Source organism: Syngnathus floridae, chromosome 1 (assembly GCF_059516105.1).
Source record: "Syngnathus floridae isolate MCC-2025c chromosome 1, RoL_Sflo_1.0, whole genome shotgun sequence".
Classification (NCBI taxonomy): domain Eukaryota; kingdom Metazoa; phylum Chordata; class Actinopteri; order Syngnathiformes; family Syngnathidae; genus Syngnathus; species Syngnathus floridae.
The window spans coordinates 7,640,030-7,655,519 of NC_142413.1; the positions used below are offsets into that span (position 1 = coordinate 7,640,030).

At 42.8% G+C, this 15,490-nt stretch overlaps 1 protein-coding gene across 8 annotated transcripts in view; it reads left to right on the plus strand.

The window, feature by feature from the left end:
* Positions 1 to 14,940, plus strand: part of atp11c (ATPase phospholipid transporting 11C (ATP11C blood group)) — a 30,883-nt gene extending 15,943 nt beyond the window's left edge. For 2 of the 8 annotated variants that reach the window (XM_088385271.1, XM_088385423.1), the window contains exons 6-31: positions 120 to 248; positions 1,400 to 1,488; positions 1,804 to 1,854; positions 2,195 to 2,259; positions 2,336 to 2,417; positions 2,505 to 2,655; positions 2,983 to 3,180; positions 3,973 to 4,170; positions 4,468 to 4,664; positions 4,753 to 4,824; positions 4,917 to 4,990; positions 5,080 to 5,183; positions 5,269 to 5,450; positions 5,635 to 5,901; positions 6,123 to 6,297; positions 6,395 to 6,497; positions 6,573 to 6,718; positions 6,799 to 6,858; positions 7,663 to 7,790; positions 8,144 to 8,279; positions 8,356 to 8,421; positions 8,506 to 8,609; positions 8,687 to 8,843; positions 10,581 to 10,689; positions 11,827 to 11,858; positions 12,701 to 14,940. In XM_088385271.1, the coding sequence (XP_088241397.1) occupies positions 120 to 248; positions 1,400 to 1,488; positions 1,804 to 1,854; positions 2,195 to 2,259; positions 2,336 to 2,417; positions 2,505 to 2,655; positions 2,983 to 3,180; positions 3,973 to 4,170; positions 4,468 to 4,664; positions 4,753 to 4,824; positions 4,917 to 4,990; positions 5,080 to 5,183; positions 5,269 to 5,450; positions 5,635 to 5,901; positions 6,123 to 6,297; positions 6,395 to 6,497; positions 6,573 to 6,718; positions 6,799 to 6,858; positions 7,663 to 7,790; positions 8,144 to 8,279; positions 8,356 to 8,421; positions 8,506 to 8,609; positions 8,687 to 8,843; positions 10,581 to 10,685 (3,039 nt within the window). In that variant the 3' untranslated portion in view covers positions 10,686 to 10,689; positions 11,827 to 11,858; positions 12,701 to 14,940. The other 6 variants (XR_015860483.1, XR_015860473.1, XM_088385706.1 and 3 more) reach the window with 6 other exon arrangements.
* Positions 14,941 to 15,490: the final 550 nt, after the last annotated feature.

Consider the following 15,490-nt stretch of genomic DNA (forward strand, 5'->3'; position numbering starts at 1 on the left):
GATGGTTTTAGGAAGGTAATATTTTTGTCGGTCTAACGTATTAAGTACAACAACACCGTTTTGAACATTCATCGTGGATGCGTGCCCATTTATGAGAAATAAATGTCACTTTTATCTAGGTGGGAGACATTTTGGAGGTGGAGGAAGATGAGACCTTTCCCTGTGATTTAATCCTGCTCAGATCCAGCCGGGATGATGACACCTGTTTTGTTACCACTGCTAGTCTGGATGGAGAGTCCAACCATAAAGTAAGTTTCAATTGTTTTCAGGCGTATAGTCCCAAACAGATGGCTATAACAAACAGGGAATAGTAACTTTGTTTTTGTTATTACTCTGCTCCAGAGTGTGTTTAAATTAAATTGTTTAAAAACCAAAGCAATATTTCCTATAGGAAGTAATGTAAATCACAATAATACGTTAGTTACGCAAAAATACAAAACAATACATAGTATTGAGGTTCAAATTGGTAAATACTAGTGACCAATGAAATACGTAAATGAACATCTAACATTTTACTTTCACTGCACTTTGGTTTGTTACCTTGTGGCTTATTTAACAGCAGCGTTTAAGCTAGTTTGTGCTTGTTTCTTAAGTGGGACTGCTCAATGCATTGGCCCATCTCCTGACGATATTTAATGTGATCTGGGACTCAAGAAATGTTCCTCCGTCTTGGCAAGAAGCAACTATTGTTCCCATCCTCAAACCGGGCGAGGCCCACTCTGATCCCACGAACCCAATAGCTTTGACGAGTTGTTTATGTAAAACCATGGAAAGGATGTTGAATAATAGACTAGTTTGGATACGGCAGGCCATTTGACTGAATATCAGTGTGGCTTCAGGAAGGGGAAGAGTACGGTGGACCATCTTGTCCGACTGGAGACCTTTATACGTGAGAGGGAACATGTGATGGCAGTCTTCTTTGACCTTGAAAAATAATGAAAGTGACTGCTCAGTAACTCACCTGTGGCCAAATGAAATGTAACGAAAGTGTTACCATGCTGCATGCTTTCATTTCATTTCTTTTGTTTCGGTAAAGACTGTTTCGCTGGTTGTTGCTTTGAGATTAAAAGCTTCCATCTAGGAATACGCTTTGCAGGATATAGACAAAATTTATTAGTATTTTAAACGTGATGGACATGCCTCAATTTCAGGAAATTAAGGCCTGAGTCAGTTTTCTTTTTTTTTTTTTTAATGAAAACTGAGCAGGTGTATAAAATCTCGGCCAAAATGTGGATGAAAAAAAATGTTAAAACCGAATCGAATGAAAAGGAAGGTTCCATTGGTTATTCCTGGTTTCTTTTTGTTTTTTATCTTTTGTCACCATGCCAATGTGTTCAGGTGATTTTACTTTCCCCCATTGTGTCGGATTCATGACGCTCAGTCTCTTCCTCATCTTCAGACACACTACACTGTTCCAGACATAGAGAAGGATCTGGAATCCCTCAGTGCCACTTTGGAGTGTGAACAGCCTCAGCCTGACCTTTATAAGTGGGTATTCAACACCTTCACACTGCAAGTCTGCAAAAAACATTCATAGGATTTCTGTCATATGTCCGAGTGTTGTTAAACAGATGTAGACATTTTCTGGTATCCTATTGGAAAAAAACCCACAAGGATCACCACAATAACTTTAACCCGATGAAAGTAATATAAATCATTACCAAAATAACTTGAAACTAAATTTGTTAAAATGCGTATTGACAAGAAGGAAGGAGACGAGGACAAGAAGGATACCAACGATTTTGTGCACGTCTGTATCTCTTCTCAGCAAGTCGATAATGCACGTTTTTTCTTTTGTGCCAGGTTCGTCGGCCGTATGCACATTTACAAAAGCAATCAGGAGCCTGTAGTAAGGTGAGAGCACTCAATATTAGTCTACCACGCACATGTTGAAGTCAGAGACGGATCAAAAAACTGTTTGCGTACGCACCCGTTTACATCGTCAGCGAATCATTCTTTTATTGATCCTTCATTGTAACAGTAGTGCTCTGGTAAACTTAAAAGGGTCTGGCTTGGATTCAGGAACTCCAAAACGAATGGCTGCTTAAACAAATGCCAGTGTCTCCCTGCGAACGAGTGTCCCTGCACCTTTTAGAGACAGTGCCAGCTGCGCTGCCAGGTTTCCATTTTATGAAATGAGAAGAATGTGGAATCCACTGCCCCCAGTTTGACTTTAATCGATGATCCCGTACAGGTCTTTGGGCCCGGAGAACTTGCTGCTTAAAGGAGCAACCTTAAAAAATACCGAGAAAGTCTACGGTGAGTCTACGTTCTCATGCATCATGTTTTATGCTCAAAAGTAACAAAGTGTAAGTGCTCTTGTGGGTTATTTAAGGTGTTGCTATTTACACTGGCATGGAGACCAAAATGGCTCTCAATTATCAGGGCAAATCTCAGAAACGCTCTGCTGTGGAGAAGTAAGTTTACACCAAGGTGCCAGTATGGTCGCCCATGTGTGACAGCAACCTTTTCGGTAACTGGGCATTTTTACATCCCCCCCTCAGGTCCATCAATGCCTTCCTTTTGGTGTACCTTTGCATTTTGTTGAGCAAAGCCCTGGTGTGCACTACGCTTAAGTATGTGTGGCAAAGCAAGCCTGGGCAAGATGAGCCTTGGTACAATACGAAAACCCAGAAAGAGAGGGACACCAATCAGGCAAGTGATTTTGTTTTTTATTTTTGTATTTTACAATGCGTATGCTAACGTCAAATGCAGCAGCGTCACGCAACATATTTTTAATCTTGTTTTACAAGCTTCACCCTTTACTGATCGGCTCTAATAAAATTACGCAGTGTAAAAACTGCACCGCAGATCACCACTGTGAAATTGCCCATTTCATTGACTGTTAACCTTTTGCACCAATCAACTATTAACATTTCAATCCAAACAAAGTAGTTTATTACCCCAACATTGCAACAAAATCATTGTTGCGACACCAAAGTAAGATTTATCTTGCCTAATCTGCTCACTTTCTCTCACCAGTATCTAAAGATGTTCACCGACTTCCTGTCATTCATGGTGCTCTTCAACTTCATCATTCCTGTGTCCATGTACGTGACCGTTGAGATGCAAAAGTTTTTGGGGTCCTTTTTCATCACCTGGGACAAGGATTTCTTTGACCCAGAAATCCAGGAAGGGGCACTGGTCAACACCTCCGACCTCAATGAGGAACTGGGACAGGTCAGTATTTAGAAAGATTATTGGGGCTTAGTGTGTATTCAGACCTGACTGTTTGGTCCACTTTAAAAGGATCAGGGTTCGATTTGAACGCCGGTCCGAACCCTGGTGCAGATTAAAGAACTGGACCGAGGCCCACTTTTTAAGTGGTCTCGGTTTGCTTCCAAATAAACTCTGGTGCGGTTCGCTTCAGGTGTGAGTACACCGAAGGTCTGCACCAACAGCACAAATATGCAGAGAAGGAATGCAGCGCGTAAGACTCGCATGTTTTCCGCCATTTCCGGGTCTGTGCTCTGGCGAAATGTACAGTCTGAATAGGAACCGCACCAAATAAAAAAAATTCTATCCGCTTTTGGCCCAGACCAAACAAGCGGATTAAAGGACTTTTCTGGTCTGAATACACCCTCAGATTGCAAACGTACGTCTTAGACGTACCTGTTAAATTAAATTATGCAGGCGTAACCTAATAAGAAGTCAACGTGATACGATTAAATTCTTGTGATGAAATGATGAAACATTAACTAACAGACAGTGATCTCCAACCGATGCACTTTTAAAGGCTAATAAGTAACCCCAAGCAGTCGGTGTCATTTTGTCTTATTTAGTTTTATGGCACTTTTAATTGCCGTCAGTTGCCATTGACATTTAGATTTGCCCGCTGACTGAGATGACAGAGATGCAAAGTTAATGCGGTGTGCAAGGTTAATGATCAATGCAGTGTTACTCTATCAATGGGACCGACTGTTCAAATTGACAACACTTTTTTTTGTGTGTGTGTGTTTGTGCTGCCTGCAGGTGGAGTATGTCTTCACAGACAAGACGGGGACCCTCACTCAGAATAACATGGAGTTCATTGAGTGCTGCATCGATGGATACCAGTACAAGCATCAAGACTTTGACGCAGAAGTAGACGGATTAAACTCGGAAGTAGAGGCAGACTTATTCTGTGTCACAGATGGGCCCATGACCAAACTGAAGGAAAAAGCTGACAGGGTAGGTGTTTGGTGGCGGCGCCCCATCTGTTGTACACAGGGGGAGGGGGGGAAACAACTACTCACACATGCAGCAACATATGGATGCCTGTGATATCGCTCAGTGCTCCGGAAGGCCCTTCACAGGTCACCCACATACCGTATTTGTCGTGTCAGCATATGTATGTATCCAGCTCTCAAGTATTGATGGCACGAGTGCCTGAAAACACTTTGTATACTGCGGCACAACCTGTATGATATGAAGAAGGAAGGTTGTTGCAACACTTGAGTTGATTTTTCCATGTGAATGTGTCGCTAGGACCGCGAGGAGCTGTTTCTGCGCGCCCTTTGTCTGTGCCACACGGTTCAGGTGAAGGAGTCCCCCGAGCAGAGTCCAGTCCAACGTGGCGGGTTGGGCGACCAGGTGGATGCCGTTGTACTCAGTGCCTCTAAGGATGAGAGGGGCTTCATAGCGTCCTCACCTGATGAGGTCGCTCTGGTCAAGGGTGCCATGAGGTAAGGAAGGGGCTGTGAGCTGCTGCAGGATTCATTTTTACAATGACCATTTGGAATAAAGTTGTGGTGGTTTGTCTCCTCCTGCCAGGTATGGCTTCAAATTTCTGGGTCTGGAAAGTAAAGCCATGAAAATCCTCAACAGGAGCCATGAAATCGAAGTGTAAGTTAGTACATAAAAAAGAAAAAAAAAACTCAGGACCTAAGTTCTTCTTTTGGGTCTTCTTGGATGATTTTTTTTTTCTCTCTTTTCAGCTATGAGTTGCTTCATGTGTTGAATTTTGACCCTGTGAGAAGACGAATGAGTGTAATTGTCAAATGCAAGTCAGGTGAATGGTCTCAACTTCCTATTTTGAGTTTAATTTATGTACCACCAATTACCAGCGTTAACACGTTTGTGCTTATCAATGTCCTACAGGTGATATTGTGCTCTTCTGCAAGGGAGCAGACTCCTCCATTTTCCCTCGCGTCAGACAGGAGGAAGTGGAACCGACACGTGTGCACGTGGAGCGGAACGCAAAGGTGGGCTGGCTGATACATCCTCGCACATCTGACGAATCGAGATTTATTCCAAGTTCTCTTGGACGTGATGGACTTTGTGATGCAGGAGGGCTACAGAACACTGTGTGTGGCTTACAAACTACTCGACCTGGAGGAGTACGCCCAGGTGGACGCGGGCCTGCGGGAAGCCAGGCTGGCTCTGCAGGGCAGGGAGGAAAAGCTCGTGGCCATTTATAACGAAGTGGAGACCGGCATGAGTCTCATCGGCGCGACTGCTGTTGAAGACAGGTGGGTGTGTTTTGTTTTGTGTGAGATTGAAACGTCGCAAAGCTCAGGACACTGTCACCTCTTCACTGTCTTTCCGTGAGATGATACTGCCATCTTGTGATTAAATGCAGTACTTACACACAAAGTTAGGTATTTTGTCTGGGAGGTTTGCTTTTGTTAATGAAGTACAAATATTCCTTTGCAGACTTCAAGAGGAGGCCGCAGAAACAATGGAGGCTCTGCAGGGGGCCGGCATTAAGATCTGGGTCCTGACGGGAGACAAAATGGAGACGGCAAAGTCTACCTGTTTTGCCTGTCGCTTGTTTCAGATGACCACCGAGCTGTTGGAGCTAACGGTGCGCACTCTGGATGAAGGAGGTCAAAAGCGCGAGGAACGACTGCACGAGCTCTTACTCGAGTATCACAAGAAAGCGGTGCAGGATTCGCCAGCCTTAGAAAATGGCATCAGCGGGTTGGTTGTCTAAACTTTGGTGGGGATGTACAGTAGCTCACAAATATGAGTACACAGCTCACTATATTTTGTAATTCATGTTGATTTGAGGCGACAGCCATAGGATGGTTGCCAAATTTAATTTGGTGACTCATTTTTGTGACACTGTATCACTGCACTAATAAAAATGAGCGTGTGGCATTCTTTCCAGTGCTTAAATTCTTTGTGTTTTCTTTAAACAGGAACTGGTCGGTTACCAGTCACGACTATGGTTTCATTATTGATGGAGCCACTCTATCAATGGTGCTCAACTCCTCCGATTCCAACTCCAGCCACTACAGGAACCTCTTCCTGCAGATTTGTCAAAACTGCACCGCTGTGCTCTGCTGCCGCATGGCTCCATTGCAAAAGGCCCAGGTCAGGGAAAGCACGGGCCATTCCTCCATTGTCTACTGAATCAAAGAATTCAATTCCTTTCAGAGTTCTCATTTGCTTGCCTCATTCTTTTCTTCAGATTGTAAAACTGGTGAAGAACTCTAAAGGCAATCCGATAACCCTCTCCATTGGTGATGGTGCCAATGACGTCAGCATGATTTTGGAAGCTCATGTTGGCATCGGTAAGAATTCTCATGCTAAATCTGAGACAAGCAGTAGAAAGTCTTTTGGCTTCTCATTTCCTCTGGATATTTCAGGCATCAAGGGTAAAGAGGGTAGGCAGGCGGTGAGGAACAGTGATTACGCCATCCCCAAACTCAAGCACCTGAAGAAACTCCTGCTGGCCCATGGACATCTCTACTATGTTCGCATTGCACACTTGGTTCAGTATTTCTTCTACAAGGTAGCAGAGCAAAAACTCTTTATCCTATCCCCTACACATGCTTTTGAGATGATCTTCACAATCGACCATTTTTCCCACAGAACCTGTGCTTCATCTTACCTCAGTTTTTGTACCAGTTCTTCTGTGGCCATTCTCAGCAGGTGAGTATGCAATGAGAACCCTGAAAGTTTCAAAAACGTAGTGATCGTCAAGTGGCTGTTAAACTTGCTCCGCCCCATCTTTCCCTCTGATTGACCCTTTGTTATTGCCCTCAGATGTTTGCACTTTCATCCATGCTAGATGTAGACATGTTGCCTCAATCATAGTAAAAATGTCCGGCGTGTAAGCATAGCGTTATCCTAGACTGCAGCGAGAGTTGCGAAATTAAATATTAGATATCAATCTATCAAGTGGCCTTTTATACTCTAAATAGGTCACATCGATTTGCTGTAAATCTTTCATGAACATAAGAAAGGTTTGGACCAACTAACTGATGTTTACAAGTAAGAAAACCTGTTAACTAAGGAAGGGCCTGGATGGTATTTCCAGCAGGAGAATAAATATCCTATCACTCAATGTGCTTGCTACCAGATAACTTTTGCTTAACTTGGTTCAATGGAAATGGGAAGCAGCCTTTGTTCGAGGGCGGCTTACCACAGCAGCGGTTTCCACCATGGTGGTCATAATTTGAATCTATTAAGTTGACAGACTTAATTTCATTCAGCTTCACTCATCTGTGTTTGCAAGTGACTGTGCTTCGTCACTCCAAGACCACATGGTCAGCGACTCGTCGACATCACACTCTCGCGCTCATTGCGGAGTCGTGAAGTTGACGATACATTTTGTCTGTTGTGTAATAGATTAATGAGCGTATGTGTATCAGTGTTGTCCTCTCCTTGATAATAACCCCTGGTCCACCCCCACCCCCCCACCCCTTTGTCATCCATTGTGGCCATCCTCCCCAGCCCCTCTATGACGCAGCCTATCTGACGATGTACAACATCTGCTTCACCTCTATGCCCATCCTGGCTTACAGCCTCTTGGAGCAGCACATCAGCATCCAGGCTTTGCTGAACAATGCTCCCCTCTACAGGTACGCCCTGGAATCTTCCCTAGATCGCAGTCGGAGGCTGAGAGCATTTTCAGGAATGCAGGGGAGGTTTTGTGAAATACAAGTTACTTATTTATTTAATAATACTGAAAATATATTTTTTTATGCTGTTGCAATGTTTTAATCAGTCATCATTATAGATAGATAGATAGATAGATAGATAGATAGATAGATAGATAGATAGATAGATAGATAGATAGATAGATAGATAGATAGATAGATAGATAGATAGATAGATAGATGCATTAAAGTTGCATCCAAGCATAAATTATGAATTGTCACCATCATCATTTAAGTGAAATGTCTGATGTTCCTTTTGCACGGGCCATGTGCAGAGAGATTCGCAAGAATGCCATGTTGCGATGGAGGCCCTTCATGTACTGGACGTTACTCGGGGTCTTCCACGGTTTGGTCTTCTTCATCGGTGTGCGATGTTTGTTCAGGAACGCCGCCCTGCCGGATAACGGCCAGGTTTGTTTTTCGCTCCTCGCACGCTTTGCTCTGTGAATTTCCTCAGCTCATGCGCTATGTGGATCTTTGCATCCAGGTTTATGGGAACTGGTCATATGGCACAATCGTCTTCACCGTCCTCGTCTTCACGGTCACACTGAAGGTGAGTAGCTGTATTGATTGATAAACAAGCATGTTTGGCGGGAAAATGTTTCATCTTGTTCTTTTGTGTCCTGTCCTCTCTTAGCTTGCCCTGGACACGCGACACTGGACATGGGTCAACCATTTAGTAATATGGGGCTCACTTGCATTTTACATGCTTTTCAGCTTCTTCTGGGGAGGAATTATTTGGTGAGTAAACAGATGATCTGGACTGTTGTTGTTCCTTGCAGCCGGTGTCAACCTTTGTGCTCTCTGCCCTCCCGCAGGCCGTTCCTGAGGCAGCAGCGTATGTATTTTGTGTTTGCCACCATGCTGAGTTCAGTGTCAGCCTGGTTGGTCATCATCTTGCTCATCGTGCTCAGCCTCCTGCCAGAGATCCTTCTGGCCGCCTTCCGCAAGCCCTTCACCCCATTTACTCAGCAGGTAACATACACACGCATGCAAACACATTTTCTTTCCCAGGTTGTTTATTATAATTTTTGTGTAATCAAACCTGCTAAGTTGCGCTTCTTTCTTTCTGTTGGATTTAAGCACATCTAAGATGTGTTCAAGATGGGTTAATTTTTTGTTTTTATGTGAACGTGTATGATGCAGTGCTTCACAACAACAAACTTAAAAGCCAATCCTAAACAGTAATACCTGTGCGGTATTGTCATTCAAAACATCTGCATTCCCTTTTTATGAATGCAGCTCTTGTTTTTAAGAACAACTAAATGTGCAGGTGTACCTATTGTGTTGGCAATTGACCATGAGGAGTGTATAACCCTCGCTTTCAAATGTAGACTAATTGTATTGGTACTAATTTCCCCTCCTCAAAGCGCTTTTAGCACTTAACGCTTTCTCCTCACTCTGCTTCACTTTCTCTGCTCTCGTTTCCTCCGTGGACTCCTGGTCTTCATAAAGATGAAGCACCGCCTTCCTTCCTCGGGGACTTCTACTATCTTCATGTTGTCGCAGACCGCTAGCACTCACAGCTTCTCGTGGAGTGACTGAGGTCTCTTTTCTCTTTCTGTTAGCGTTGACATCTACCCTGCTCTTTCCGTGTGTGCACTTTGAGGTTCCTTTCCTTACTGTAGTCACCGTTTCTACCCTCCACGTAATCACGAACGAGGGAAGAAGCTCTATTGAATCAGCCAGTATGTTCAAACCTTGAATCTCAGCACTTAATTTGGAAGGACTGAGAATCTATACGTTTCTTCGAGTCTTTCCTGATTATGTGTGCGGTCATATCAGTCAGCCGTTTGTCTCCTCCCAGCTGCGCCTGTCGCATGTTCACCACACGTCCGAGCATCTAGGTCTGCATGAGGCTCAAGTCGCCATCCGCATTATGGACACGCACCGCAGCCCCCCCTTCTGGCCACTGCATTGTGTTCGTCTCTGCATGTGTATGTTTGTCTGCTGCAGAGTTCAAGGAACGGCCTTGCTCAAAAGCCACATGATTTTATTTTTTTTTTTAAATAGACGCTCACATCACATTTTGATGAGGTAAAGGGGAAAAAAAAAAATAATTTGCCCACCCCTGGTTTATAGAGGCTGGACCTATAATTACATAGTACGCCATTTTAGAATGTCCGAGTGGCTACAATCTCAACCACTTCAGTCGAAAATGTACAAAGTGGCTTTGACTAAGGTAAGCAACTAAGGAACAGGTATTTTACTAGTCTGGTTTCCTGCAAAAAAGGTGCTTTTTCTGTGTCCATGTGTCTCACTGTATTAAGTCGTTTTGTGTATTCGTGCCACTTGTCTGACAGCAATCATAAGACTGAGAGCGACAATGTCTGTCTGTCTGTTTGTGCCTGTGGTGTATGAGGAGCCATGCGAGATGTAATTCAGGATTATCTCTTTTTTTTTTCATTTTTAATGTTTTGGGGTGGCCCACAGCCCCGTAGTCCACTCTAATAGAGCCGCCCCATTCCTGAGCAGAATACCTCATTCAGAACCAAAGCAAGAGTCCTCATGCTGGAATTAACTAAAGCAGTAATGAAACTGTATTTTCTAAGTGCATTTGGTGTGAAAAAGGATTTCAAGTAGTATTTGTATTAGCATTTTCCTGTTTCAGTAGTGTGTATTTGCGGTAATCCTGAATTATGTCCCCGGCGGTCCTTCATATGCTTGTCAGTTTAGTTACGTCTCTGGTGTCCTCTTACCCCACCCTTCCAGAGGAATCCAGTTGAGTCGAATTCAGGGGGTGTCCCGTCCCCACGGTCGTCAACCAGGCCCCTGCTCATGAGAACCTTTACAGATGAGTCCAATACTGTCGTTTAAACAGGTACCGGTCCATCCCTGGGCCTATGAAGCCAATCTAAAGCTGCCTACCAACCCAAGCCCCCTTCAGCTGATGTCTCCACAATCCTGGCTTCTAACTTAGTCTTACTAGGCATCGATTCCAAACACGACGTGGTGTGTGGCTTTGTGTTCTGCAAGCTGATATTGGTTGGCTGAAGAGATGCACAATTTCTTGCAAATTTAAGTTCATTCTTCAACAAAAGTTGTGCATTTTAAAATTATTCAAATGGGTCTTTTCAGCCTCCCTTTTGATGCCTACCCGACCTCTCACCCCTCATCACCCGCTTGAAATCAAATCTTCCGAGTGTGCTAATGCCACCGTTGTTGGGTTCATACACGGGTCAGCTGGCCTGTGTGATTTCCGCCTTTGCGGTTGTTGTGCTGTGACGTGATCATGTGTGCATGTTGGAACCGTTCCTTCATTATTTGTGTCAACCACAGTCAGAATGCAGCTTCAGTACATCGGCACGGTGGAAAGGTCACATGATTTAAAGAGTAGTGCTCATCCTGGTTCTTTTCGCAATCAGAAATTAGCATCCTTATTTCATTCTGTAGGAGTTTTCATCATATTTGTACATGCTGGGGTGCCTTGAGCAGAAGTTGACCCCTCGATAGTTGCTAGCATGCTCACGCAACACATTAATTTACCTCAAGGCACCACTGTCATTTTAACAATATGAAAAAAAATGCAACATTACCGTTATAACATAAAAGCTGTCAAATTAAAACACTTGTGAAAAGAAATGGGATGACGCAATTTTCCTACGAGTGGTGGTGACTAACAATGATAAGAGTTTTTTTTTTACGCTTAACACTCGGGTTTCGGTGTCCAAAATGTTCATATTGCAGGTCGCAACTATCGAGTGGTATTTTTGCCAACATTTTTGCACAACGATACGAGCAACATCCTATCTCACGCTTCCCTCGGAAGCTGCAAACTTCCACCTATTCTCTCTCTGCAATGTGAACATCAGAGGGTGTAGCCCATACTTTTGTTTTTTGCGTGTGTTGTGTTTTGACCACATCCTGTAGTCAGTCAGAGCTACGTGTGATCGCCTGATGACTTTTAAAGTGTACAATGACATCTGGCGCTTAACCCCCATTTCTGTTCCCCAACCAGCTGCCCGACGAAGACCAGCTGTGCACATCCAGGTAAAGCAAGAGGACAGAGTAATATTCACTTTTTGCAGTGGTGAGGAGAAGCCAAGTACAAATACTTCCTGACTGTACTTAAGTAGACTTGCAGGTGTCTTGACGTGTTTGGAAAAAGGTCAACTCAACCAAAGTTGAGATTGTGATCATGGAAATTGCGATCTTTGAAAACCACAAGCAAGCGTCAAACATCTAATTTTGTAAAAACAGCTTACATGTCTTTTCCCAGTGGCTGTGTAATGATTTTTGTAACTCAATTCACCAAGTTAGTGGGGAACATGTTTTGAGAGTGCTAAAGTTGTGCTCATGCCTGCTAACTCATAAAACTAGAATTAGCAGAAGGGGGACGAGGAGCCTAACTTACTAAGACCATCGTCTAATACAGAAAACAGTATCTTGCACCAACTTGTTGCATCCATAGGTAATGTTAAAACTCCATGAATCTGTTTGTTGTCACATTGCTCCACAAACCTGAATTTCAGACAAGCCTACCTGTTGAAAACATAATTGACAAATAAGCGTATGTATTCCAGTTGAATTCAATGGTCGACAGCAGTGAATGAGTTGAGTCAAGACGCTGAGTTAGCACTAACCATATGACCTGGCTCATGGTTTTAGTCAATTCTACTTAAGTACAGTGTGAGCATTTTTGCCACCTCTGTGTCTCGTCTGTGTGTGTCACAAAAAATCAGGATAATTTGCCTCCCCTATTTTTTTTTTTTTTTGTCCTTCTGGTTTCTCTGTATTTTCTCTGTGGTGACGTTTTGTCTGATTTGTGTTTTGGTCTTTTTATTTCCACTGGTGCATATATTGACCACTTTTTTTTTTTTTTCTTTGTCCAGGCTGCAGCCGTGGCGCTCATATCTTACAAACAACTGATGGCTCACCAGTGAAGGGACGCGGCAGTGGCGGCCATATTTCAGGGTTCTGTGCCAGTCAGGTCAGACGCATGATCACCACGGGAGGAACGGCACCTCTGACTCTAGTTTAAAGAGAAAAAAACTCAACTGTCCGTCCTCTCGATTAGTTTTGACAGTCTAACATACACAAACACTCCACCCATGCATGACTGCGGAGCAGCTCACCTTTTTCTTTTTCTTTTTTATGTACTCAGATGAAAGACTTGACTATTGTCTTTTATCTACAAATGAATGCATACACAGCTGCCTTGTCCCAAACTCTTGACTGCTGTGTTTTAACAAGCAGTTACATTACCACTCACTCTTATGCTCGACTGCATGAGGGGAAAAGTCTTTATAATGCAATGTTTTAAAAAAACGACAAGAGAAGGACGAGGTGTGTTAAATGGTTATTTTTCCCCCCCCCCAACATAGGTATCTGGGCCATCACTTTTGTTTTTTTTTTCTTTTCAATCAGTGGTCTGAAAACCTGTCATTCAAGATTTTTAGTTTGCTGAAACCCGTCCACGCGCTCTAAAAAAAGCCAAAAACGTGTGTGTCTGTGTGTGGGGGGATTAAGGAATAGATTAGCGATTTAGGGGCAGTGTGGCAAAGCTCATAGCGTGACCTCAATCTTCACGCCTTAAAAGTGTTTTTGTTTAAGGATTCCAATTAAGATGAGAGATTTAATATATGTGCTATACTGTATGAAGCTCATATGCTGAAAGCCAAAAAAATACTCAGACATTTCTGTGACTTGAAAGTGTTGTTATTTTGTGGGTGTGTGGGTACATGCCCACAAAATTCCTGAATGGCTCAAGAGAAGCCACAACTGCCTGTGGGAAACTTGCATTAATTTGCCTTTTACAGTGATGCCTTGACTTACAAATTTAATTAGTTGCGTGACCATGCTTATAACTCAAATCTCTTATCTTCAGGTATTGTTTGTAATTGAAATGAATGGAAATGCCATTAATTGCAGCAGCAACCCCCCCAAAAATATTTTTCACAATAAAGACATCCAGTAGTGTCACAAGTAAATCAAAACTTAAGAAATTGAACAGTTTTTGCTGCATTTCAGTTTTATTAGATCTACCACAGTGACATTGGTCTTTGTTAGCCCATTCATACAGCAGCAATATGATAGCAATAAGCTAACTTATTTTTAGTTTTAAATACAAATTTTGGAGAATTGTTCACTATCTGCCAAACTGCTCAAAGTGATTTGACTTCACTATACAACCAACACTTGGATTTTTCTGGTTTCATTTTTGCTCACAAGTCAAAGCAACAACAACAAAAGTCCAATGTTGGCTCTAAATTCCAAAAGCAAGTCAGGTCACGCATATCTGAAGGCATCACTGTATTTGGAAAGAAGTAGGGCCAAATCAGCCGTGGAAACGTTGCTCTTTAAATGAAGCTAGAATTAGCCAAATGGCCAGGTTTGTTTGACAAGCAACTTGAAATGAAATCCTACGAAAATTCTTTGACCACTTCTGCACTGTTGACGAGACATCAATGGTTCATCAAGGCACGTGAACCTCACTATGTACACGGTAGCCCACTGTGAGGAGGTGATATTATAAAATAAATATACTGTATGATGATGCATTCCCTTCAACCATCCAATTACTTTGACAGACATTATATCAAGGGTGAGTTTTTCCACATGAGTATATTTTTCCGTATTTATTAAGGTATCATTTGACTCGCAAATGTTCTATTTTTAGGTCTTTTACTATGGAGAGTTAGCCTGTCTTGATATAATTACAAAAAAATGCTTTCAGGCTTTATGAGTTACCTCCTGACTGCACTGTGCTGGCAAAAGAAGTCGAGCCTGCTTTGTTATGAAACTTTACAACCTTTAAGTGGCATCAGTGATGCCTTTTTCTTTTTTTCCCCTCCGACGGCTTGCAACCTTTGCAGAGTTTGTTTCCCATGTCTAAACACAAATCTCAAGAACGGATTGTATTTTTAACCCTTTTCTCTTTTCCCGAGCTACTTTTCTGTAAGAAAATCAAAATGTACCAAAAACCAAGAGGTTATGGACACCGTACCATCTTGTGCCCTTTTTTTGGCTCGCCAGCCTCAAAACACTCCTCGACCTCTAAGATGAATGTATTGAAATTCTATTTAAATTCTGAAAGTTTCTCTTTAATAAAGACCATTTTTGAAGATAAAAACCCATGTTCTCATTTCTGTGTGCGCGTGTTTGAGGACACCAAGCAGATGTTGTGCAGAAATGAGACTGCTGGCAGGATAATCTGGATCAACTGGGCGGCTGCTTTTGGGCTGTGGCCTCCCCATCTAGCCAGGAGTAATTCATTTATTTCTTTTAATGGCCTTTTCAATTACCTTGAGTAAAAAGAACATCGGGGCATTTGTCGACTCCTCCTGTCTAGCTCCATGGGATTTTTCCTGCTTTTCTGAGACACCTTGATGCATTTTTAAGAGTTGGGTGTCTATTAGAGGGCACCTGGAAATTCATTCCAGGAGTGCATGATGGTATGCCAGTAAAGTCTGGGAAAGGTTTAGAATTTCTTCCAAAATGGATGAGTGGAAACTTTTCGCATCTGAAACAAATACCTTAATGGCGTAATTGCTTCAGGCATTTTTTGAATGGCTGTTGAAAACAAAAACAAATTATACCCAATTAGAGTAGCCCAGTCACTTCCATTTAACCTGAAATAGAAATACACAGCTATGTTTTTTTATTAAGCTGACAGTAATCCT